General features: G+C 42.5%; 2 protein-coding genes across 4 annotated transcripts in view; one reads left to right on the forward strand and one right to left on the reverse strand.

Annotated features, from left to right (window-relative positions):
- The first annotated feature begins 68 nt into the window (after positions 1-68).
- Positions 69-15,815, forward strand: TBPL1 (TATA-box binding protein like 1). 2 transcript variants are annotated; one of them, XM_053287936.1, is made up of 7 exons: positions 69-217; positions 8,060-8,245; positions 12,018-12,100; positions 12,203-12,266; positions 13,079-13,182; positions 13,265-13,359; positions 14,575-15,815. In XM_053287936.1, the coding sequence occupies exons 2-7, from the start codon at positions 8,111-8,113 to the stop codon at positions 14,652-14,654; spliced, it is 561 nt and encodes a 186-aa protein (XP_053143911.1). In that variant the 5' UTR covers positions 69-217; positions 8,060-8,110; the 3' UTR covers positions 14,655-15,815. The 2 variants fall into 2 exon arrangements, with proteins under 2 accessions (XP_053143911.1, XP_053143901.1); XM_053287926.1 differs by having other exon boundaries at positions 77-535.
- A 129-nt stretch (positions 15,816-15,944) lies between these two features.
- Positions 15,945-23,877, reverse strand: part of SLC2A12 (solute carrier family 2 member 12) — a 62,129-nt gene continuing 54,196 nt past the window's right edge. The window contains exons 4-6 of one of the 2 annotated variants that reach the window (XM_053287914.1): positions 21,457-21,589; positions 19,419-19,527; positions 15,945-18,641 (exon numbers count right to left, since the gene is read on the reverse strand). In XM_053287914.1, coding sequence (XP_053143889.1) covers positions 19,428-19,527; positions 21,457-21,589 — 233 coding nt within the window. In that variant the 3' untranslated portion in view covers positions 15,945-18,641; positions 19,419-19,427. Of the gene's footprint in view, positions 19,528-21,456; positions 21,590-23,877 lie in introns of both variants that reach the window. The other variant, XM_053287903.1, reaches the window with a different exon arrangement.

Consider the following 23,877-nt stretch of genomic DNA (forward strand, 5'->3'; position numbering starts at 1 on the left):
TCAGCCTCGCCTCGCCCCGCCTATAAACAGCAGGGCGCACGTGGCTGGTTCATTCCCGCTCTCGCGAGACATCCGGGCTATTGAGCCAATTCTTTTCTCCTCTCTCGCTCCCCGCCTCCGGCACGTCATCACGGCGGCGCGGACAGGAGACGCAGGAGCTGTGCTGCCGCTGGGTGGGGGGGGAGGAGTAGGCAGCAGCCGGCCGCGAAGAGCCCGGGTGAGTTCCCGCTAACCACCCCCCACCCCGCCGTTACACGGCAGCGCGCGAAGGAGGCACGGGAGCCGCGTTGCCGCTGTGGGAGGGGAGGCGGAGCGAGCCGTGGCCGGCGGCCCGGAAGACCAGACGGGTGTTCGCCGTAGCATCGCGGATCGCCCACAGACACCGTTTTCTCTCGCCGAGCATTTACTCGAGATTGCCTGAGGCCGCCAGGGAAGGGCCGGGCTTGTAGGTGGCGGCCCGATTCATCGGATGGAAGGAAACGCGCAGTGTCCGGAGGCTGCGTAGCTTGTGGCAGTTTATAGCGCTTTGGCATTGGTATAAATCCTTGTAATCCTTTTGGTAGATGTTAAGACTGATCAGATTGGGGCTAATGCAACACTCCCCAACTTTTGCCAATCTCCCCTTTGTAATGTCAAGGTTCTGTACCTGTGATGCCAACCTGCAGTGCACTCTGATCCTAAAGCCTGGATTTATTCATGCCCATTGTTGCCCATCTCTATATGTAATCATACATTGCATTAATGGTTGGTATTCAAAAATTTGAGTGAGGTACCTAATACACATAGCAAACACATGAGTTGTTGACCCCAACAAAACTAATGGGGCGAAATGAGCTGAAACCAAGTACTTCAGCATCACTGGATTGTGGATCTTCTGGCTGTCAGTCAGATGACCACACACTTTCTCAGGGGCTGGGAGGGTCGACTCAGATGTTGCATTTTTCCAGGCAATGGAGTGCACAACAGGGAAAGCAAGCCTGGGTTTCTGTGTAACAGATACCCATGCTCAGTAAACTATCACTGCATTGATTCTTTGACTAGATAGCATAAGCCGATGCTGAGAGCACACTTGGAATCTCCTTGTTGCATTCTATTTTGCTAGAACTCAGTGCTGTCTTTGTTATAAAAGAATTCTTGGGTGAGAGGATAAAGAAAGAGGAGGATGTTTGGCTGGCTGCAAACAAGGATGAAGGAAGTGGGGGGAGATGGTAAAGGACAGAGGGAAGATGGAGTGGGTTGGAAAGATTGCTGTATCCCTGTTTTGATCCATTTGCAAATCTGTGTGTCTCTCTGTGTAAGATCCATTCTTAAGAATCTGTGTCCTAAAAAGTGAGATTATATCCCCGTTCACACACATGCACAGGCTTTGCACAGTTGAAAATATGCTCGGGCACATCCACACATTTGATATAAGAGTTGAATGAAAAATGCACACGCAGAACCCAAAACAGAGAAGTCCAACGCATGCAATCTTTACCTCTCAAAATCATTGTAGGGATTTTTAATTTTTTTTAAAAAAAAAATGTTTTGAAAGCACAAAGATTTGCCTGTTGCAATCAAATAACATTTTTGCAAAATAAAAAGGCAAGTAATTAGTCTTCCTGTTAGAGATGACATTTATTTTATCATGCTCTAACATAAGTAGTCATGAGAAATAAAACGTTGAATGCCAACCAGTACTTCTGCAAATGGAAGAATTCTGTTTACACAAGGTGGGGAGGGGTGATTTTCAATTATACCCCTTCCCCATTCAGCCCCCTGTGCCGTTGAAAATATGTGCCTGAGGGTTGGGGAACAGATTTTCAGGGTGTGCATGGAGGCAGCAGAAGGGACAGGGAAATCAGCAGAAATTCTTCCCACCCCTTGCACAAGTGGAACTACTACTATTCCCAGGAGTACTGGATGAGATCCAACCCAAAGTTTTTGTGTTGCTGTTGGACATTCTGCTACTAGCTTTCAGAAGGAGTTAAAATGTTGCTTAAAGGTTTCCCACATAATCCTGTTGTCACCTTCCCCCAGAGCAAGATTTGTGAAGGCAACCTTTCTCTCCATCTGCCATCTGTCAGACTGGGACACAAGCTGGGATCTGTGTGCTCGTTGTGTGGGATCTCTGTGTTTGCTGTTGAAAATGTTTCACAAAAGAACATGCTGCATTTTCACTTCTCTCTATCTCTCTTGTCATTGAGAGTCAATTGTTTAAAAGATGTAGTGACTAGGGAGCTTTCCCCCACCCCGTCCCCTTAAGAGTACCACATACACAGGTATTGCTGTCCATTTCCAGATGTACTAGTGTCCAGATAAGATGTTTATGGCTGAAGAACAGCTGTTAGAAATTGAAACTGAATGATGTTGGTAGGATGAAGTAAGATCTTGGCGACTTTACTGTTCTTATGTGTTCTCCTTTGCATTATTGAGAAATAATTTATGAGTTCCTTATTTGCTGTTCGTTAGCTGACACGCCCACAAGAAATGTTTTCTGAAATAAATGGTTGATTGATAGATTCCACCTATTCCTGGAGGAAGATGTTGCAGTCCCAGTTTATTGTGCTTTCACTCCTCCCATCTATGCCACAGCTATGCAGTATATTTGGGCATGCTGCCATTAGCTATGAGCTAGGTCCAAATGCAGTGGCAGAATTCCTTCAGAACAGAAAAACAAAATCATGTGTTCTGTTCTTTTTCATAGAATACAGGGGTATTCAGCTACAGGGGTCATCAAAGGCTCACCATGGATAGAATCAATAAGTCTAGATGGCTCATATTTTATATGAGTCAATAAGATTCCAATAAGTGTCCGGGCCTCATTTGGACTAACTGCTTCAGAATGTACGTTCTACAACCTGTTTGCTTGACCCTTGCCCAACTTGCCTTATTTCATCTGGTAATTGTACTATCAGAGAGAGTCTGGTAAACATTATAAATGCTTCTCTGATGGAGGGCAGGATTCTTCCATGTCTGAAGGACGTTATTATTAGACCTTACTTGAAGAAACTGGCATTGGATCCCTCTGAGTTAGCTAATTACAAAACCGTTTCCAATCTTCCACGATTGGGCAAGGTGATTGAGCAGGTGGTTGCCTCTCAGCTCCAGGCAGTTATGGATTATACAGATTATCTAGACCAGGCTTCCCCAACCTGCAGACCTCCAGATGTTGCTGAACTACAACTCCCAGCATCCCTAGCCACAATTTGTGGCTGGGTGTGCTGGGTGTTGTAGTTCAGCAACATCTGGAGGGCTGCAGGTTGGGGAAGCCTGATCTAGACTAATTTCAAACTGGCTTTAGAGCAGGCTATGGGGTTGAGACTGTCTTGGTCGGCCTGATAGATGATCTCCAACTAGGTATTGACAGAGGGAGAGTGACTCTGTTGATCCTTTTGGATATCTAGGTGGCTTTAGATACATTCACCATGGTGTCCTTGGACACCTGAGGGAGGTGGGATTGGGTGGTACAGTTTTACACCGATTCCATTCCTACCTCTCTAGTAGATTCCAGATGGTGTTTCTTGGAGACTGTTGCTCTGCAAAGCAAGAATGAATGTATGGAGTTCCACAAGGCTCCGTAATGTCACCAATGCCTTTTAACATCTGCAAGGCTCCATAATGTCACCAATGCCCTTTAACATCTGCATGAAACTGCTGGGAAAGATCATCAGGATGTTTGGTGCAGGCTATGATCAATATGCTGATGACACCCAAATCTGTTTCTGCATATGTCCTTCATCAGCAAACTGCCCTAGAGACTTCAGTAGTGGGTAGTATACAAATATGCTAAATTAATAAAATAATAATAAATGGCATAACTCCCCTAAATGGTTACCTAATGGCAGTAATGGGCTGGATGATGGATAACAAACTGAAATGGAATCCAAAGTATCAAATGGGGGTACTGATTGCAGGTGCGGGGGTGGGGGGATCAGGACCCAAGAGATGATTAAGATCTGCATGTTCTGGATGGGGTTTCACCAGAACATGCAGATCTTAAAAGAACAAGTACACAGCTTGGGAATGCTCCTGGATCCAAAACTCTCTCTGGTTTCTCAGGTTGAGGTGGTGGCCAGAAGTGCTTTTTATCAACTTCAGCTGATACGGCAGCTAGGCCTATTTTTATTTATTTATTTTAAATATTTTTATACTGCCCAAAACTTACACCTCTGGGCAGTTTACAAGAAGATAAAAACAACATTAAAACATTAGTTAAAAACAAAAGCAAGAAATTTAAAACACAACAATTTAAAATGTTTAAAACAATATTCTAAAACAACATTAAAAACAATCAAAACAGTATCAGTTAAAAGCCTGGGTGAACAGATGCATCTTTAAAGACTTTTAAAAAAATTGTCAGAGATGAGGAGGCTCTTATTTAACTAGGGAGTGCATTCCAAAGCCTCGGGGCAGCAACGGAGAAGGCCCGTCCCTGAGTAGCCACCAGACGAGCTGGTGGCAAATGCAGACGGACCTCTCCTGATGATCTCAACGGGCGGTGAGGTTCATAACGAAGAGGACGTTTTGTTAAATACCCAGGGCCCAAGATGTTTAGGACTTTATAGGTTATAACTAACACCTTGTATTTTGCCCGGAAACATATCAGCAGCCAATGTAAATCGTACAATACAGGAATAATATGGTCTCTCATAGATGCCCCAGAGACCAGACTTGCTGCCGCATTCTGAACCAAGTGTAGTTTCCTGACTACATACAAGGGCAGCCCCACATAGAGCGCATTACAGTAATCCAGTCTGGAGGTTACCAGCAGATGTACCACTGTTTTGAGGTCATCTATCTCAAGAAACGGATGCAGCTGGTGTATCAGCCAAAGCTGATAGAAGGCACCTCTGGCCACTGCTTCAACCTGGGAGTCCTGGGACACCAGGGAGAGACTTAGATCCAGAAGCACCCCAGACTGCGTACCTGTTGCTTCTGGGGAAGTGTGACCCCATCCAGAACAGGCAGATCAAACTCATCTCCCAAGTTTTGACCCCGTACAATGAGTACCTCCATCTTATCTGGGTTCAGTCTGTTTGTTTTCCAGCCCATTACCGACTGCAGGCAGGCATTTAGGGAGGTTATGCCCTCTCCTGATGATGCTGATGACATGGAGAAATAGATTTGAGTGTCATCCGCATACTGATAACACCTTGCACCAAATCTCCTGATGATCTCTCCCAGCGGTTTCATGTAGATGTTAAACAACATCGGAGACAATAAGGAGCTCTGAGGGACACCATACAAAAGTTCAGATTTTGAAGAGCAACAGTCTCCAAGGGACACCACCTGGAACCTACCCGAGAGGTAGGAGTGGAACCACTGCAGAGCAGTGCCTCTCACTCCCAACCCCTTCAGACACTCCAGAAGGATACTATGGTCGATAGTATCGAAGGCCGCTGAGAGGTCCAAAAGGACCAACAGAGTCACACTTCCTCTGTCAATTCCCAGTTGGAGATCATCCATCAGGCTGACCAAGGCAATCTCCACTCCATAGCCAGCCCGGAAGCCAGTTTGAAATGGGTCTAGATAATCAGTTTCCTCCAAGACTGTCTGGAGCTGGGAGGCCACCACCCTCTCTATTACCTTGCCCAGCCACGGAAGGTTGGAAACAGGCCTGTAGTTACTCAGCTCTGAGGGATCCAAGGTAGGCTTCTTCAGAAGCGGTCTAATAATTGCCTCCTTAAGACTAGGAGGCATCCTACCTTCCCTCAGAGACACATTTATAATTTCTACCAGGCTTTCTACAACAACCGCCCTGCCAGATAGTATAAGCCATGTCGGGCAAGGGTCAAGAGGACAGGTGGTGGGCCGCACCGTTCCAATCAGCTTGTCCACATTTTCAGGAGTAACAAACTGAAGGTGAATTTTGGAGCTGAATGACCTTAAAACAGTGGTACTTGTGCTGGTAACCTCCAGGCCTGACTACTGTAATGCGCTCTACCTGCTTCTGTACATATTCCAGAAACTACAATTGGTAAAGAATGCGGTATCCAGGTTGGTCTCTGGGACAACCTGAAGGGGCCATATCACACTGATTTTAAAAGAAATGCACTGACTGCCAATATGTTTCTGAGTGAAATACAAAGTGCTGGTTATTACCTATAAAGCCCTTAACTGCTTGGGCCCAGGGTATTTAAGAGAGCACCTTCTTTGTCATGAACCCTGCCACCTATTGCCACCGGCTTGTTTGGTGGTGACTTGGGACCAGGCCTTCTCTGTGGTTGCCCCAGGGATTTGGAATATGCTTCCTGTCAAAATAAGAGTATCTCCATCTCTGATTGCTTTTTAAAAGACCCTCAAGACACACCTGTTTTCTCAGGCTTTTAACTGAAATTAAATTTAAATGGTTTAATTGTTTTTATCCCACGAAACTGGTTTTATTCTGTGAAATTGTTTTAATTATTTTTATTCTGTTTTATATTTGTTGTGTGTTAAATTGTGTACACTGCCTGGAGATATACATATCAAGTGGTATATAAATCTGATAGCATCAGCCATATTCCTTAGCCTGGTTACACCAAGTATCAAGTTTCTTTGCTCCAGGAACAATGGTCCACATGATGCGCAAGGCAGTGCCAGCACTCCTGATTGGCTGACACTGCTGTCACATGATGCTGCTGTCACATGTGCTACACCTAGCGGTATAGCACAATAATACAGTTGTGTAACTAGTTAAAACTGTGTTCCCACACTTGTATAGTGCTACTTTTATTATAAACAATGTAAGTTTTGCTGTGCAAGTGTGGACACACTGTTTTAAGTACTTGCACAACTGCGCTCTCGCACAACACTGCTGGGCTGGTTTCCAAGTGTGCATCAGCACCGGCCAATCGGGAATGCTGGCATTGCCTTGTGCATCATGTGGGCTGGTTTTTGCAAGGACTGATCCTTACAGCTGAAGACTCCATCCAAAATACAGAACAATCTAAATGTGATTTAAGCATAAGGGGTCTCATCCACAATAGTGCATAATGAAGAGTCAGGAGAAGTAATCCCCCCCCCCCCACTTCCCTGCAGTCCCCAGAGACTCTGGAAAAGCTGTTCCCAAGGATCACGGAACCCTTGGCAACAACATAGGATGTTTCACTGATGGTTGAAGGGGGAAGAAGCATGAGACCCCTTCTGTTTCACAAGCAGAAGGCATCACTATATGGTCTCTTGTAGCAGCATCCCCCACCATTGCTAAGGGTCCCTTCACCCTCGGGAATGGCTTTTCCAGCTGCAGGGAGGTGGGAGGGGGAAATTGCTTCCACTAACTCCTCTTTATGCTCATGCTGCTGTGGATGCTACCCAAACCTTTCTATAGAAGCTTTTTCTCTTTAGTTTTTTTAATCTTTGCAGCAAATAGGTGACAAACTGTACTGGATGAAGAAAAAAAATAGCCTATTATAGTTAATTTTACATTTGTTTCATAGGGTTTAAATATGTGATTGATTTTCAGTATTCCAGGTTTACTGGATGCTGTATTAAAGCCCTTAACGGTTTTGGCCCGGGATACCTGAGGGATCGCCTGCTCCCAGGGGTTGCTGCCCGCTTGACGAGGTCATCTGAGGGGGCTCTGCTCCGGGTGCCAACAATGAGGGAGGCTCGGTTGTTGTGCACGTGGGACAGGGCCTTCTCTGTTGCTGCCCCCAGACTCTGGAATGCTCTCCCGGTGGCTATTCACTCCTCCTTCTCCATCACAGCTTTTACAAAGCATGTTAAATCGTGGCTTTTTACCCAGGCTTTCATTTGATTGTCTCTGTTGCTGCTCTTGATTGCTTTTATGCTTTTAAATTTTTTAATCAGATTTGTTTTATATTTTTAGCTTAATATTTTAATTCTGTCTTTTTTACAATCTTGTTTTTAAATTTTGCTGTAAACCACCTTTGGATTGTTTTAATGAAAGGCAGTATATAAATTTAACAATCAATCAATCAATCAATAAGCAAGCAAGCTATATATCACTTGGGAGAGAGAGAAAATATGTATCCACCCTTCTTTTCAAAGGATGCCTTATTTTAGGAATATAAGGTGAGAGTGTTTGGCTTTTTTCTAGGTAATTGTTTGATTTTGTACCTCACTGCTTTTTCAGGATGTGATCTTCATGGTGTCCTGGCAGGCATCTGAGTCTTAAGTCACCCCAATGGAAGCTGAGAGTGATGTTGCATTGGACATTTTAATCACAAATGTAGTTTGTGTCTTCCGAACAAGATGCCATTTAAACTTGCGAAAAATAGCATTAGAGGGAGCAAATGTAATATACAAGCGTGATGTTGGGGTAAGTAACTTATAAATGGGGTATAAATATTTTAAATAAACAAATAATAAATGAATGTTGGGGTGAGTAACTTAGCATTTTAGACTTTGAGTTACTCACTAGTCAGATTCTGCTCATTGGACATAGGTTGCATTGAGAGTTTCACAGCTCCAGTTCAGATGTAACTGGAAACCATGGTTTCCTGCTGTGTGAATGAGCCCTGGAGTGCCATGGGCTCATGTGGACTCACATCTCCTTCATACATAAAAGGAAAACAAAAACTTTTACTTTCATTTAGTTAACCGCAGTTCTGTGTTATGTCCCAATTTGGAAAGTGTTGTATACTTCAAACCACAGTCAGGGAACAAAGCAGGAACTGAGACTATGATAAAGGTCTCCTTGTGTGCAAAAGATGAAAAGGGGGGCATGCCTGCCGCTCTCCAGAGCTCTCTGTCAAAGCAGGACACAAAAGGTTTCCTTTTACTTCCGAATGCCCCACTGCCTCTCTCTGCAGAAAAATAGTACAGTACTTCCGTGGTCCCAATCTTCGGGTTTCTTTCTTTCTGAGTTGCTGAATTTAGCAGCGTAACTGGTACCCAGACACTGAGCTTGCAAGATATCTGGGGTAATGTTTTTCAGTAGAGAGATCTGTGAGGTTTAGTTCTGGGGAATTTTGATGGTTGTGCTTTTGCACAAGGATTATTTCAATAATATATAGCAGCTTTGACAAAAACAGCTTATGATGCTAATCTACCTAGCATATTGGTCAGGATGAGAGCAGTATGGTGAAAAGAGAAGAGAGAGTTAAATGCACTTTTCCCAGAGAGATATGTAGGCTTTTCGACAGCATGCTTCACTTACACTAGCCTGGGAACTGTTATTTAAAATGTTGGAACAATTACTGTTTTGCCCATTATGAAGACTCTAGCCTAAGGGGGATTGGTAATAGGGATGCTCCCAAAGTGTTTCGGCACCTCTTTGGAGAGGCACCAAAACATTTTGGTGTGGGGCAAGGGATTCCCTTAAGAAGGGCCCTCCAAGCCCCCGCCGCCCTGCTGCTTTACTGTTTAAATGGAAATACCTCCATGCACGTGGCAGCTTGTGCCGCTTTCCCCTTTAAAACGCCATGCTATGGCGATAGGATGTTTCCCCTAGGGGCTTGGAGGATGGGCAGGTAGGGCCTGCCTGCCTCCTCTTAAGGGAACCCCTCGCTGCCCTTGGATGTGCACTGACGCAATTTGGTGCACATCCTTTATTGGTATATGTCTCTGTAGCATGTGCTTCAGTTCTTTAAGCAGTTAACATTCTGTGCATAAACAAAACACAAATTGCTGTATCGGTAACAAGTAATTGTTACCAATAATAACGTTGGTGAGTACCAAACCTATATGGAAATATGTATTTTTTGTATAAGCAGCTTGTTCTGTTAGGTTACCATTGTATTTATTTATTTATATCAATGTAAACCGCTTTGGGGACTTTTGTTGAAAAGCAGTATATAAATATTCATCTCATTGTGGCCAAGTTCAGATGTGTAACTTATCCCTACAATCAAGCTCTGTACCAGAGGACTGGAAAATAGCTAATGTAACATTGATTTTCAAAAAGGGATCCAGGAAACTACAGGCCAGTTAACTTCGCTTCTGTGCTGGGTAAATTGAATGAAAGCATACTTAAGGACAAAATTGTTAAACATATAGAAGAACAGGCCTTGCTGAAGGTGAACTAGCATGGCTTCTGCAAGGGCAAGTCTTTTTTTGAACCTTTTGGAATTCTTTGAGAGTGTCAACAGGCATGTGGATGAAGGTGATCCAATTGACATAGTGTACTTGGACTTCCAGAAAGTTTTTGACAAAGTTCCCCACCAAAGGCTCTTGAATAAACTTGGCAGTCATGGGATAAGGGAACGTGTTCATGTGTGGATTGGTAACTGGTTGAAGGAGAGGAAATGGAGGGTAGGAATAAATGGACACTTTTCACAATGGAGGGAAGTAAGTAACTGAGTCGCCCAGGGATCTTTCTGGGACCAGTGCTGTTTAATTTGTTCATAAATGACCTAGAAGTTGGCGTAAGCAGTGAAGTGGCCAAATTTGCAGATGACACTATATTATTTAGGGTAGTGAAATCCTCAACAGATTGTGAGGAGCTCTAAAAGGATCTCTCCAAACTGGGTGAGTGGGCAACAAAATGGCAAATGCAAGTGTAAAGTGATGGACATTGGGGCAAAAAAACCAGCTTCACATATACACTGATGGGGTCTGAGCTGTCAGTGACTGACCAGGAGAGAGATCTTGGGGTCACGGTGGACAGCTTGTTGAAAATGTTGGCTCAATGTGCAGCAACTGTGAAAAAGGCCAATTCCATGCTTGGAATCATTAGGAAGGGGATTGAAAATAAAAATGCTAATATTACAGTGTCTTTATGTAAATCTATGGTGCAGCCACATTTGGAGTACTGTATACAGTACTTGTCACTGTATCTTAAGAAGGACATTGTAGAACTGGGGAAGGTACAGAAGAGTACAACCTGGGAGGAGAGCTGGTCTTGTGGTAGCAAGCATGAATTTGTCCCCTTTGCTAAGTAGTCTGCTCTGGCTTGCATTTGAGTGGGTGACTAAATGTGAATGCTACAAGATATTTTAGGGAATGGGGGCACTCTGCAGCTACATGCTTACATTCAGGAGATCTCCCTGGCATCTCCAAAGTAGGGCTGAGAGAGACTGCTGCCTATAATCTTGGAGAAGCTGCTGCCAATCTGTGTAGACAGTACTGAGCTAGATGGACAAATGGTCTGACTTTGTATAAGGCAGCTTCCTGTGTTCCTAACCAAGATGATCGGGGCCTGGAGTATCTTCCTTATGATGCAAGGCTACAGCATCTGGGGCTTTTTAGTTTGGAAAAAAGGTTACTATGGGGAGACATGATAGAGGTGTATAAAATTATGAATGGAGTAGAGAGAATAGACAGAGAGGAAATTTTAGAACCAGGGGTCATCCCATGAAACTGATGGCCAGGAAATTTAGGACTGACAGAAGGAAGTACTTTTTAACACAGCGCATAGTTAAACTATGGAATTCTCTGCCACGGGATGTAGTGATGGCCAATAACTTGGATGGCTTTAAAAGGGGCTTAGACAAATTCACGGAAGAAAGGTCTATCAGTGGCTACTAGTCTGGTGGCTATAGGCCATGTCCAGCAAGCTGCCTCTAAATACCAGTTGCATGCCCTCAGCTCTTGCTGTAGGCTTGTCAGAGGCATCTGGTGGACCACTCTGTGAACGAGGATGCAGGGCTAGATAGTCCTTAGTCCTGATCCAGCAGGGCTGTTCTTATGATCTAAACCAGGATTTAGATGATTGTGAATTGGACTTATATGGTGCCATTATCAGGTATCTGTATTTTTCTTGTTCCAGTTAATGAAAATTCTGCTTATTGAAGATGGTGCAAGAGCTATAATTTTCACAAAAGTACTGTGTTCAGGAGAATAAGATTTCTAAGGCTTTAAAATGGAGGGTGTTTTTTTTGCCACCTCTTGCCCTAATATATTTCAAGTCTGAAAGTTAGCTGCAGCTGGAGAGAGTAAACGATTAATGCAAGAAAGACATTGTAGGATATTGTCTGTCAAATAGAGGAAATGTATATCTACATTATTTTTATGCTTTTGTTAACATTGACACATTTTCCAAAAAGAGAAATTATAACCATAATGCAAAACTACAGCATTCAGTCAATATTCTGCTTCTGCATGAGGAACTTTTCACAATGTAAGATCAATATTTTTCCTAATCATTTCAGAAAGTATTAATGAAGCTTAGGAAACCCAGGATTACAGCAACTATTTGGTCCTCAGGGAAAGTAATTTGCACAGGAGCTACAAGGTACATTTCATTTGTATCTTTATTGCTCATTTTACTGAGTTATTTGTTGTTGAGTTTTAATGTATACTTTTAAACTGATTTGTTTGTTTGTTTCATCTTCAGTGAAGAAGAAGCTAAACTTGGTGCCAGACGATTAGCCCGTAGTCTGCAGAAACTAGGTTTTCAGGTATTTTTTTCCCAATGAAATCTATGCTTATTCACAAGTGCATGCTGCCATATATATTTAATGTCTGAATTTACATGATTTATCTTTTGGTGAACATCCCTCTTCTGTCTGGCAATTGCTCTTGCTCCAGGAAAAAAAGCCCTGCTCATAGAGGAGACACTGCTCCTCCTTTCCTCCATGGAGAACTTGGGTTGTGGGGGGAAGCAGAGATCTCTCCTCATTCTCCTCTGGCAGGAACCCATGGAGAAGTGCCATTAGCACTTACTTCAAAAGTCTTGTTTGTGGGGGAAATTGGGTAGCTTCTCTCCCACATGCTATCTACTAAAAGCTGATAGCGCACTGGACAGAACAAAGAAATTCCAATACAGATAATAGCTAATTAACAAGTGTATCCTAAAGAATGTAAATCAAAGGAAGTTTGTACAACCAAACTTCTTTGCCCCCTCCTCAGAACAACAGCCATGCATATGTATACACACACAAAACCCCACTGAAACAGGATTGTATGGGACACTGAGGGCTTCAGGTGAGCAACAGAGCCACCCTCCTGAATGGAAGTGCCTTCTGTTCATGAGAGAGCCACTTAGCATACAACCCTTGTTATTTGAAATAACAGTGACACATGAAAATAAGTTGTTATAACAATCTAAGCATTATAAAGTTTTAAATGCCCATTTGATGCTGGAGTTCTTGTTCAGCATTGTAGCTAACGACAGGTAGCTTTTAACTGAAATAATGCAAAGCTATGTATAACATTTTTAAAAAATTAAGTACTTAATATTTCCATTTTTTTCTCTTATCCCTTCTAAAAGGTGATTTTTACAGATTTTAAAGTTGTCAATGTTTTAGCAGTATGCAACATGCCGTTTGAAATCAGATTGCCAGAATTCACAAAAAACAACAGACCCCATGCTAGGTATAGTAAATTTTTAATCCATTCTCAATTTATTAAATTATTTGTTGTTTTTTGTTAATGAACTTGGTTTTTTATTTCCTAGTTATGAACCAGAGCTTCATCCTGCAGTGTGCTACAGAATAAAATCTCTCAGAGCTACTCTACAGATTTTTTCAACAGGAAGTATCACAGTTACAGGTATTTGCTTTATTGTGAATATGTTGCTTTCTTCATGTGGGAGCTCAGGTAACTAAATGCTTTTGCAGGAGGATGAGCTTCCTTTTAAGATAATATCAGTTTCGGCATGAACAAAACTGAGTGATTTAGAGAAGATGTATCACAGTAGATTGAAGCTAGTAAATTAAACTCAAGGTTTGAAATGGTAATTTGCTCTTTGCTGATCAGTGAGTCAGATGAACTAATTTACTAACTAAAGGATCCTCACACATTTAAGCCAGAGCACTTGAATTTAAGCTGTCTCATCCCAACAGGGCACCCATAAGTTTAAACTGAAGTGTTGTGAGTTGAACTGCATACCTGCTAGTGGTTAAAGGTTTGAATGTCTGAAACCATTGCATTGGGAATACAAAGTGCAGTCCCTGGGAAAAGAAAGTACAACTGCTGGGTTAAATGGGTCTTCCTCCTGTGTGGATTTCCATTAACCAAAGGGAAGACTCTTCTGTTTCTGAACTCCAGTGTGAATGAACTGGAGATCAGAATGTGCATGGGAGAAATGTAATAGAGTAGGCTGTCAGGTGCTGAACGAATGGGGCTGTAATTCAGTGGTGGAGCATCTGCTTTGCACGCAGAAAGTCCCAGGTTCAGTCTGCAACATCTCTAGTTAGGACTGGGAAAGACTCCTGCCTGAAACCTTGGAATGAAGACAGTACTGAGCTAGATGGGCCAGTGGTCTGTAGAAGGAATGCACAATAGTATGTTGTTCCATATAGTATGGAAGTATTGCTGCTTCAGTAGTACTGCTTAAACTTTGCCTGGATTCTGGGGTCAAATTGATCAGAAGAAGTGTAAAAAGGCTGACTGAAACCACAGCTTAATCTTCTATAATTCTTTACTGCTTGTATTTCTTTATCTTTATGAGGTCAGTAGCCCTATGGTGTTTCAAGCCCCACCCTCCTTTGTACATTTTGGTAATTTGCAGTATGTGCTCAGATAGTATTGGGGCCATTTTTACCCCAACTGCATTGAAATGGGAATGGAAAGTACAATGTACCTGCTGATCAGAGTCATTTTTAGTACTGTACACTTTTCATTCAGGCAATAAATGTTTGTTTTTAGACTACTGAACATGTGAGCTTTTATCAAATAATGGTTAAGGGCTTTAGAGGACATTTTAAAAAATACATACCTGATTCTTTCTCTCTCCTCTCCCTCCCCCACCCCATTTCTCTTTAGGGCCAAATGTAAAGGCTGTTGCCACTGCAGTGGAACAGATTTATCCATTTGTGTTTGAAAGCAGGAAAGAAATTTTATAATTTGCCACTTCATGGTTAGGTGACCTAACCAAGCACCTTTTTATAAGACTGCTGCACATTGGACTAAAAGCAAAAGAGAGAGAATTGGGGGGGAAAGGACAACTGGACCAACACAGCTAAGGAGGAGGTGCAAACTCTTGGCCACAACGATAAACTCCAGTCCCTTTTGGATTTTCTTTTGAACAGTGCTGTATGGTAAAAAACAAACGTTTACAAGATATGAAATTGCTGCTTTTCACAAGACATTCTATTTATTTCTGCAGTAATTTCCGTGTGTTCATAAGCAGAATTGTCATGAGATGCACTAACTTTGGAAACACTTCTTTTGTTTGAGCTTGTGTTTTATTTGTGAATAGTCTTTTACATTTTTGTATGCTGACTGTTGGGCACCAAAGAAGCTGTAGGCATTACCTTTTTCACCTGACAGATGTGCACAAATAAAAGTCTGCAAAACCTCTCTTCCTACTTGTTCTGTTACATTCCTTCTGCCTTTTCTATTTTGTATATTGGCAAAGTAAGTAGAGCGATGTAAGTGTAATATTTTACTTATATTTTGTTCAGTTTTAGAGTGTGTGTGCGTGCGTGCGTGTGTATGTGTGTATAAAATGATCTGTAGCAGACTAGACTGAAATGATTGGCAGATGCAAAGTGTTCCAAGGGCAGAAGTTTATTTGCTGTATTTTTCTTGTAACTAAATGCAGAATTTGGAGGATTTCTTTCCTGTCACTCTAAATGAGAATGTACTCTGGATCATAATATACTTTAATGAAAAATGTGTTCCATGAAGAGAAGAAAATCTTCCATTCTGAAGCACTTGGAGGCTGTAAAATCAACTATCCCTGTTGGCAGTCCAAATGCAATATTTTTTAAGTTGCTCAGCGAACAACTTCCAGTTAACTGATCTCATATTTTTCATTGATTAAGTCCTAGGCAGGTCTAAAGAATTGTACATATTTTTGCCAAATGTTGTTATAGTACTATTACAAAAGTTTTTTGTTTTTTTTAAGTATTGCTAACGAGCAAGAAAGCTTGGCTTTGGCATGTAAGCTTTGGACTTGAAAAGGCAATATTGAAACATTTGCATATGGAGCAGATGAGTGGTAAATCATAAGGGAAATTAAAATGCTTCTCTTGCTATCTATAATAAATATGTAAAATGTGCCTATGTCTCTTTCCCATATCTAAGCCTCAAGAGGTGAACAGAATGTGGATATGAATATTGCAGGTATCATGCATTCAGCTCCCAATTTTGCACTTCACATTGAAATAAACTCAGTGGAGCACTGTAAATAAACTCCTATTGGAAGCATTTTTTTATTATCATCATTGTGAAATACTGCTAAATAGTATAATATTGGAGAGAGTGAGGGAAGGGATACAGGTCAAATCAACTTGGTTTGGGGAGGGCAGAGGAGGAGAACAACCTCACACACAGAATGAGACAACATTATGGGACAGGTTGACAGCTAAAACATTTTCCCCAAGTGAGCAAACCCACCTGTCACAGGGCATGTACTTGAGCGGATAGCAACATGTAAACCAGGATATAATGTATATAGCTGGCGGTTGAATTCAATGGTGACAGCAAAAAGGGGGCGGGGGCACCACAACCCACTGCTGCCTATATATCTGATTACAAGGTTGATACAGCATGTTACCCACCTGAGTGTGTGCCTGAGAACTGCTAGAGCCTTTGCATGATGTGTGTGTGTGTGAGAGAGAGAGAGAGAGAGAGAGAGAAAACGCACGAACAAACATGCTCTGAGTGGATGTGATAAGCAAACAGTTTGGGAAACTATAAGAGGGAAATGTGAAATGAAATGTCCAGAGGAAAATTTGATAACTCTTGTGGCTGAAGCATGTATTTGCTGAAGCAAACTTTCGGGTGGAGGGTGGGGAGAGAATTTTCTTGTGTTTTTTTTTAGTTTTTTTTTAAAGCCAGCCTGTATTGGACAGTTTGGAGTGTGAGTCAGCAAGATACAGTATTTGTCTTGGAACAACTGTTACTCAATCTTGTCTCAAATGTATAGACAGAAACCCTTGAATTTAAACCATATAATGTAGATGATAGCATCCCATCATCTAAGGAATGTTTAAGTGGCAGACTTATCTGAAATGTCTTGAAAAATTAGCTGTAGTATTAGTTGCCATTAATGTCTGCTTCTCTATTTTACGGACATTTTTGTTTATAGTGTTTAAGTAGGTAACGTGAATGTAATGGATGAGACAATTAAGAATAAAAATTAAAAAATAACTTGAAAAACTCATTTAAACGTTTGGGAACTGAGAAAGGAAAGGTCTTGCCTACTTAAACGTACAATTATCTTTCAAAGGAATGCTACGTGTTGCAGGTGAAAATATTTCTGATTAAGTTACAATTGCAAGGGCTGCTTCATATGTTAGTTGTTACTGAGCCATGTTCTATACCTGCTAAACTTGTAACATTTGAAGCTGGAATGTGTATTCATCTATTTTTGGCCACTTTTCACCCATCTACTAGCAAAGCCTGATGTTTAGGCTCCTTAGTTGAATGGGAGCAGGTACCTTTAGGTTGGTGTACCCATAGACTGCTTCTTTACACAAGTTTTTGAAATGTGAATACAAGAAAGTATTGCCATGACTATCTTTAAAATGAGAGAACGTGCTATATAACACGGTATTGTTAATAGTTTAAAAAGCAACCATTTAGTACATCACTCTTTTAAAAAGTGAATTTGTGCTTTTACAATATGCCCAAGAGCTTCATAATAAGAAGTATATCTTATTGCTCCTGATACATCTTAAAGGGCTGTAGCCCTTAGTTAATGATGGGATGCCGAAATGTGAAATTTGTATGGTCTTTCAGGCTCTTACAAGTTCAGTCTGCCAAATTCACAACCGTGCTGACCGTGGGGGTCAGCAATGTGTTTCTGATCCTTCAGAGCATAAGCAGTGCTTGCCCCCCTTGCACAACCGTGCTTGCTCAGGAGGACTGGGAGGAGTTGGGTGAGGGTTCCACTTTGTTGGGATAACCACTGTGTCCAGTTACTGGCACTGCATTTTAAGAACATTGACCAGTGGGAATGGGTTCAGTGGAGAGCATCTAAGACATTGAGGTGTCCTATGAGCAATGGTTGAAGGAGCTGGGTTTGTTAGCCTGGAGAAAAGAGGGCTGAGTAGAGTGGATGATTATCTCTAGGGATGTATACAAATCATTTTTTTTTATTTGTTTGCAAATTGAATCTCCTCTGATTTGTTTTGGGTCCAAATCTGTCCAACTAGCACAGGGGTGATTTTGTTTTGTCCACAAATCTCCCAAAACAGGTAGATTCACAGACAGCAGGCACAGGCAGTTATTCTCTCAGCAGCAGGAAGGGGGTGGAAAATTTTTCTTCTTCTCTTTTCCTCAATAAGGAAAGCAGGAACAAAAAGCAGAGAATCCACTCCAGGCAGCAGGCAGGCAAGGCAAAGCAAAGCTCCTCTGGTGTGCTCTCTCCCTCGTCTCCCATGAGGCAGAATGGTGGCTGCCCGCCTCCTTAAGTACATTTGGAAATCCCTCCTTTGAACTCCCCCCACCCTTGACCCTTCCCCTAGCCAATGCGTGATCAGTCACCCCTGGCAACACAAGATTTGAATGGAAATGAGCCAATCTGGAACCAGGGAGAAATTACCAGCCAATTGTTGCACACTGTAAGTCATCAATCTGAAGCTTAGGAGGATGGGATTTAAAAAAAAAAAATTCCTGACACAAAATGGACACAGCAAGAGAGATCGCCAGAAAATGGAGGTCTGAATCTACAAATCTTTCAGGTCTGAAATCTGGGCGATTTGTTTTGTACCCGAATCTGGCCAGCTAGCACAGGGCTGATTTGTTTTGTCCAGAAATTGCCCAAAGAAATTCGCACATTCCTAATTATCATCTTGAAATCTCTGAAGAGCTATTGCAGAGAAGAGAGCAGACTTGTTCTCAGATGCTCTTTAGGGCAGGACTAGGGCCAATAGTTGAAACTGCAAGGTAGAAAATTCAAGTTAGACGGGAGGAGGAATGGTCTAACTGTAAAGATGGTTGGACAGTGAAACAGCCTGCTCCATTCAGTGGTAGACTCTCCTCTAGAAGTTTTGAAACCGAGATTGGGCAGCCATCTGTCAGATGCTGTAGCCGTTTCCTGCACTGAGCAGGGGGTTGGGACTAGAAGACCTCCAAGCTCCCTCCCAACTCTAAAATTCTATTCTACTGTGTTTTGATGAAAACCTATGATAAATTATTCCCTTGGGTTGCAGGTATAAGTGATTGCCTTCAACTGGAAAAGTAGCTGGGAAGCTGCTTGTACAGAGCATGTGCTGTGTGAGTATGAGGCCCTATGATGGATCTTCCATTTGGAGAGATTGGTAGTAGGCCTAAGAAAGAATTGCTTGCGCAGGATGGGCTGTATGGTGTTTGGCCTGATAAAACACAGCTGTGTAAATCTTTAAATTTACAGTGTAAAGAAGGGATTTGCCGCTTGTACTCTTTTCCTGTGTTGATGTCATCCTGTACAATGTTCTTAAAATTGTTTTATTGGTTTCCTTGCTGTCACAGGGCAAAACCTTATAGAGTTTTGTGCTTATGATATGCAAAAACCTTGTTTTTGAAGCATCTGCTGACCAAAACAACCTCAACTAAAATGAAATACAGAAAAGCTTGTTTATAGTAAAATAAAGCATATGAAGGTAGTGGCAGTATTTGAGTGGACTGCCATTTTGTCCTCTGAGAAAACCAGCTCTTCTGCCACTGGTTACGTGTACCTGTCTTGTCTAGTAGAATTGTTCATGGGAATCCTTCTTAGAAAGTTCCATAGGCATCAGTTGCTCCTGACGCTGGCCCATCCAGCAAAGGGTGGTACTTGCATATTTTCTGGAAGACATGAAGTATTTCAGGTTCAAAGTAATAGGTATTTTGCAATAATCATTTTTTACTCATTTTAAGGCAATATCAACAACATGCATAAGTTTGGAGCTTATGTAGTTATTGGAAGTCATATATTGCTTTGTCAAACTAAGCCAAAGGCTTTTTAAAAAGATTTCATTATTAAGTGGATGGAATGGAAATGGAAATTGTGTACTTGTCTTAAAATGGTGTGACCAGCATCATCATGTGAGCAATTATTTGTCAAATGATTAAAAGCACAGATAATACTTAGGTACGCCTGACAGAATATTTGTTACTGATTTATCACACTAGGGCTGTAGAGCAGGATTGGATGAGCTTCAGTATTCAGTGTACTACACCTAAGGTAACTTACATTTCACCTTTAAAACAATGTGCAGATCCAACAAGCTTTTGAACACCCTTTTTTAAAAAATGGCTGACATCGTAACTAAGAGAGCTGTGCTCCAAGAGCACTCTGTAAGATAGGAAACCTGTGGCTCAGGGTCACAGGGCAATCTGTTTCAAAACTTGCATACGCCTCCTGGAGGGTGAGGAGTGCTCTGGTCTCTCTCAGGGGTCTTGCATGTGCATAGCGGGGAGTGGGGACTTGCATGAGGGTTCCTGTCGTGCCCCTGCAGTCCCTCGAAGCGTGCACTCCTCACTAATCAGGATGCCAGCCAATATTTTCCCTGATTTTTTTTTTAAACCTCAGAGTTGGACTCCTGTGGGCCCCTCTCAGTGAAGACTTGCCCACCTTTTTGCTCAAAGGTAAGGACATCCGGGGTGGCTCATAACCATTTAAAAGAATAGTCAAATCAAAACAGGGAAAAAGTCAACAGCAGAAGGCAAACAGATAAAACCAATCACAGCAAACCATTGAGAGCCAGACTGAAGAAATGAAAAACAGCTGGATAAAATATGCATCAGGCCAAAGACCTGCTGGAATAATAAAGAACAATAAAGTTTTCAGCTTTTTGCAGGAAGGCATTAGGGAACTAAATGGCAGGGCATGGAAAAAGGTTTCTTGGACTATCTCAGGATGCAGAGAGGCTCATATGGGAGAAGGCTGAAGCAACAACAGAAAAGGTTCTGCATCATCATTTGTGCTTGTAATGGAGCACTTGCCTATATAGGCTGTGAGGTCAGGTAGAAAATAGGCGGCTGGCCTTGCTCTTCAGGATTGCTCAATTAGCAATTGGTTCCCTTCCCTAACTGCAAGATTTTATACCACTTGCCCACTAGATGGCAGATGTTGCCTGTTTTAAGTGAACCACCACTTCATAATCTGCCACAGGACCTAGGAAAGCATTCAGGCCAGCAATTCCCCACTTGTAGCCTAGTGTAATGGTGCCGCAGGGAAGTAATTTGCCTAGGAAGCAAGAGGTTGCTGGTTCAAATCCCCACTAGTATATGGGAAACACTTATATCAGGCAGCAGCAACATAGGAAGATGCTGAAAAGCATCTTCTCATCCTGCAAGGGAGATGGCAATGGTAAACCCCACCTGTGTTCTACCAAAAACAACTACAGGGCAGTAGTCGACACTGACATGACGGCATAACTTTTTTCTTTTTCTTTTTCTTTTTTTTACATTTTATATCCCGCTCTTCCTCCAAGGAGCCCAGAGCGGTGTACTACATACTTAGATTTCTCTTCACAACAACAACCCTGTGAAGTAGGTTAGGCTGAGAGAGAGTGACTGGCCCAGAGTCACCCAGCTAGTTTCATGGCTGAATGGGGATTTGAACTCAGGTCTCCCCGGTCCGCTGGCTCAAGTGGCAGAGTGGAGGTGGGGGGTTATGCCATGTCCTGTTTCTGCATATTTGAATAAGCCCTTAGCTTCATTAGTACTCTGGTACTGCATTAGCAACAGTACACTTCCCTTTGTACTTACTTTTTAGTACTTTGTACTTACTGTTTTGCCAGTTTCGTGGAAATTTGCTCCAAGGAGCATCCTCTTGTTTCAGGTATAAAGACAATGACAAATGCCAATGATGCTAGGCTCATCAGTGCATAAATGAAATATATCCATGGTAAGCCAATTAAGTCTAAGATTTTTTTTAAAAAAATGAAAAAAGTTAGTGCCAGAAATTGTTAAATTGTTACAATTAGGTCAGTTCCTCTCAGGCCAGTTATTGTAGACAAACAATTCAAAATTGCTACAAAAAGAATGACTGTACATTGCTGATATACAGACTAGTGCTTCGCTGGTGCAAGAATACTGAGTTCCAGGCTAAAGCTGTGCCATCCCATGAGTGGAGAAAGTTGGGTGATTTTCAGCAATCTACCCTTCCTTCTGAAGCCCACTGTGCATGTTGAAAATATGTCCTTGAGGACTGCTCAGCCTTCAGGGACATAGATTTGTGACACACAGTGGGTTTCAGAGGGAAGGGAGATTTTAGCACATTTGCCTCTTCCCTTGTGTAACAGCTCAGTCTGGATCTCAGCACTGTTGCACCAGCGCAGTACTAGTCTGAGAAAGACTCTCGCTCTCGCTCACACATTTAAGTTTCTTCCACACATTTCCCATCAGGATCTTTCATGTGGAAACTCCAATTACAATATTCCTTTCTGTAGAAATGAATAGAGAAGGCAAGGGACATATACCCTGTTACAAATTGCCGACTTAAGGTCATTTCCATCATGCCTACCATGTTCTCCCCCTCCCTTGCTGATTTGATTGACATATAAATTGAAGAGGATTTTTGGATAACTTGAAAGCTTGCTCACTTATTTTGTGACATTTTAGTTGATCCTGATAAAAGTATTACCCTACTTTGGTTTCAGAGGTTTTTTAAATAATGCACCAACATGGTTAATTACACTTTCTTTGCAAGCTTCTTCACGCATTACATTTTTAATAGATATGCTTCACAGATCTGCAGATAATAGCTGTCATGATGTGCAGCATTGTGTCTCTGTAATGCTCTGCCCCAGGGCAGCTGTAGGCTTGTAAGCAGCCCTGATGCTGTTCAGAGCCAGCAGTTGTGCAAGCAGCCCTACTGCAGTATTCTCCATTGTGGCAAATGGGGGAAACTACAGTAGTGCTGTTTGTACAATCACTGATGGTCTGATTAGCTTTGGGGCTGCTTACAAGCCTGCGACAGCCCCAGAGTGGAATGTTACAAACACTGCATTTCACATAGCCTAATGCACTTATTGATTTTTAATAAATACAGATTTTGGCATTGTTGCAGTTTTTGCAAAGATACTGAGTATGCAATACATATTCACTAAAAACACAACAGGAAGAAGCACATCCCTGAGTCTGATGAGGCTGATTTGAAAGTATAACATAAGCCTATTCTGGTCTAGTCTACTGTTGGCCTGTCCATTATTTGCCAGGGGTCTTGGGTCTCAAAAGGTCCTGAGGAACACAGTGCTTCAAAATGCTGAGCCATTGCTATTTTCAGGTTATCCCCTTCTTGAGATGGAGAAAGCACACTGTGGTTGCTAGGTAACCGCAGAGTCACCTGCAGGCCACAATACTACCAAGTGTGATAGCAAAGTTGGCAAGATTACGGGAAGAGGTTATGTTGGCATGGGCTAAGGGAAATAAAGAAGCCAGAATAGAGGTAAGGGTGTGTGCATGCACGCGTGCACACACGCACGCATCTGCAATGATATTGTGACATTGGACCCCATATAAAATATCCTAATGATCAGGACAGGCAGGCATTGGTATGTCATACGAGGTAGTCATACTGGTAAACAGGGTCCTCATATTCTGAAGACACTTTGCCAATAAAACTTATCTTGGGCATAAGGAGATAGTGAGGCGGGTCTCACGATCCGTAGGCGAGCAGGCAGGGAGCCCTGGGCGGTCGGATCGGCCGCCCACATGATGGCCGACTCCGTGACGGATCTGGCAGGGGGGAGCGGGAGCCGCGCGGCCCCCACAAGTCCCAGTATGCCCTGCATGAGCGCGCAGGGCATATTGGGGAGACCCCTGGAGCCGGGAGGCAGCTTTTTGCCTCCTGGCCAGGGGGTCTACTCATGATTAGGCACAGCGCGAAGCCACGCTACAGCTACTCACGAGCCTAAAAAGCAGGTTTGCTGGAGCGCCCGCTCCACAAACCTGCTTTTTAGCAGGGGTTCTCGACGCTCAAGAACCACTGGGCTCGATTTTTGTTGATCATGAGAATTGCCCCAGTGAGGACTTCCTATGCTATCTGACAGTTTCCCCATTATAGTTTATTCCCAGAGCTATTCTGAAGGTGCCAAAAATAAATGTGAAACATTTATATCCACATCTTCTAAACATGATATGCTAAGCCTTTCCCAAATTCTTGGAATTAAGTTCAGATGTTGCAACTAATTTTATTTCTTATTTCAG

The sequence above is a fragment of the Hemicordylus capensis genome, chromosome 1 (genome assembly GCF_027244095.1).
Source record: "Hemicordylus capensis ecotype Gifberg chromosome 1, rHemCap1.1.pri, whole genome shotgun sequence".
Taxonomy (NCBI): Eukaryota; Metazoa; Chordata; class Lepidosauria; order Squamata; family Cordylidae; genus Hemicordylus; species Hemicordylus capensis.

Excerpts from the sequence above, each read along its gene's own strand:
- TBPL1 (XM_053287936.1), top strand. The coding sequence starts at position 8,111 with ATGGAAGCTGAGAGTGATGTTGCATTGGACATTTTAATCACAAATGTA. Across the intron at positions 12,101-12,202 it reads ATTTGCACAGGAGCTACAAG|TGAAGAAGAAGCTAAACTTG; the intron begins GTACATTTCATT and ends TTTCATCTTCAG. Across the intron at positions 12,267-13,078 it reads TGCAGAAACTAGGTTTTCAG|GTGATTTTTACAGATTTTAA; the intron begins GTATTTTTTTCC and ends CCCTTCTAAAAG.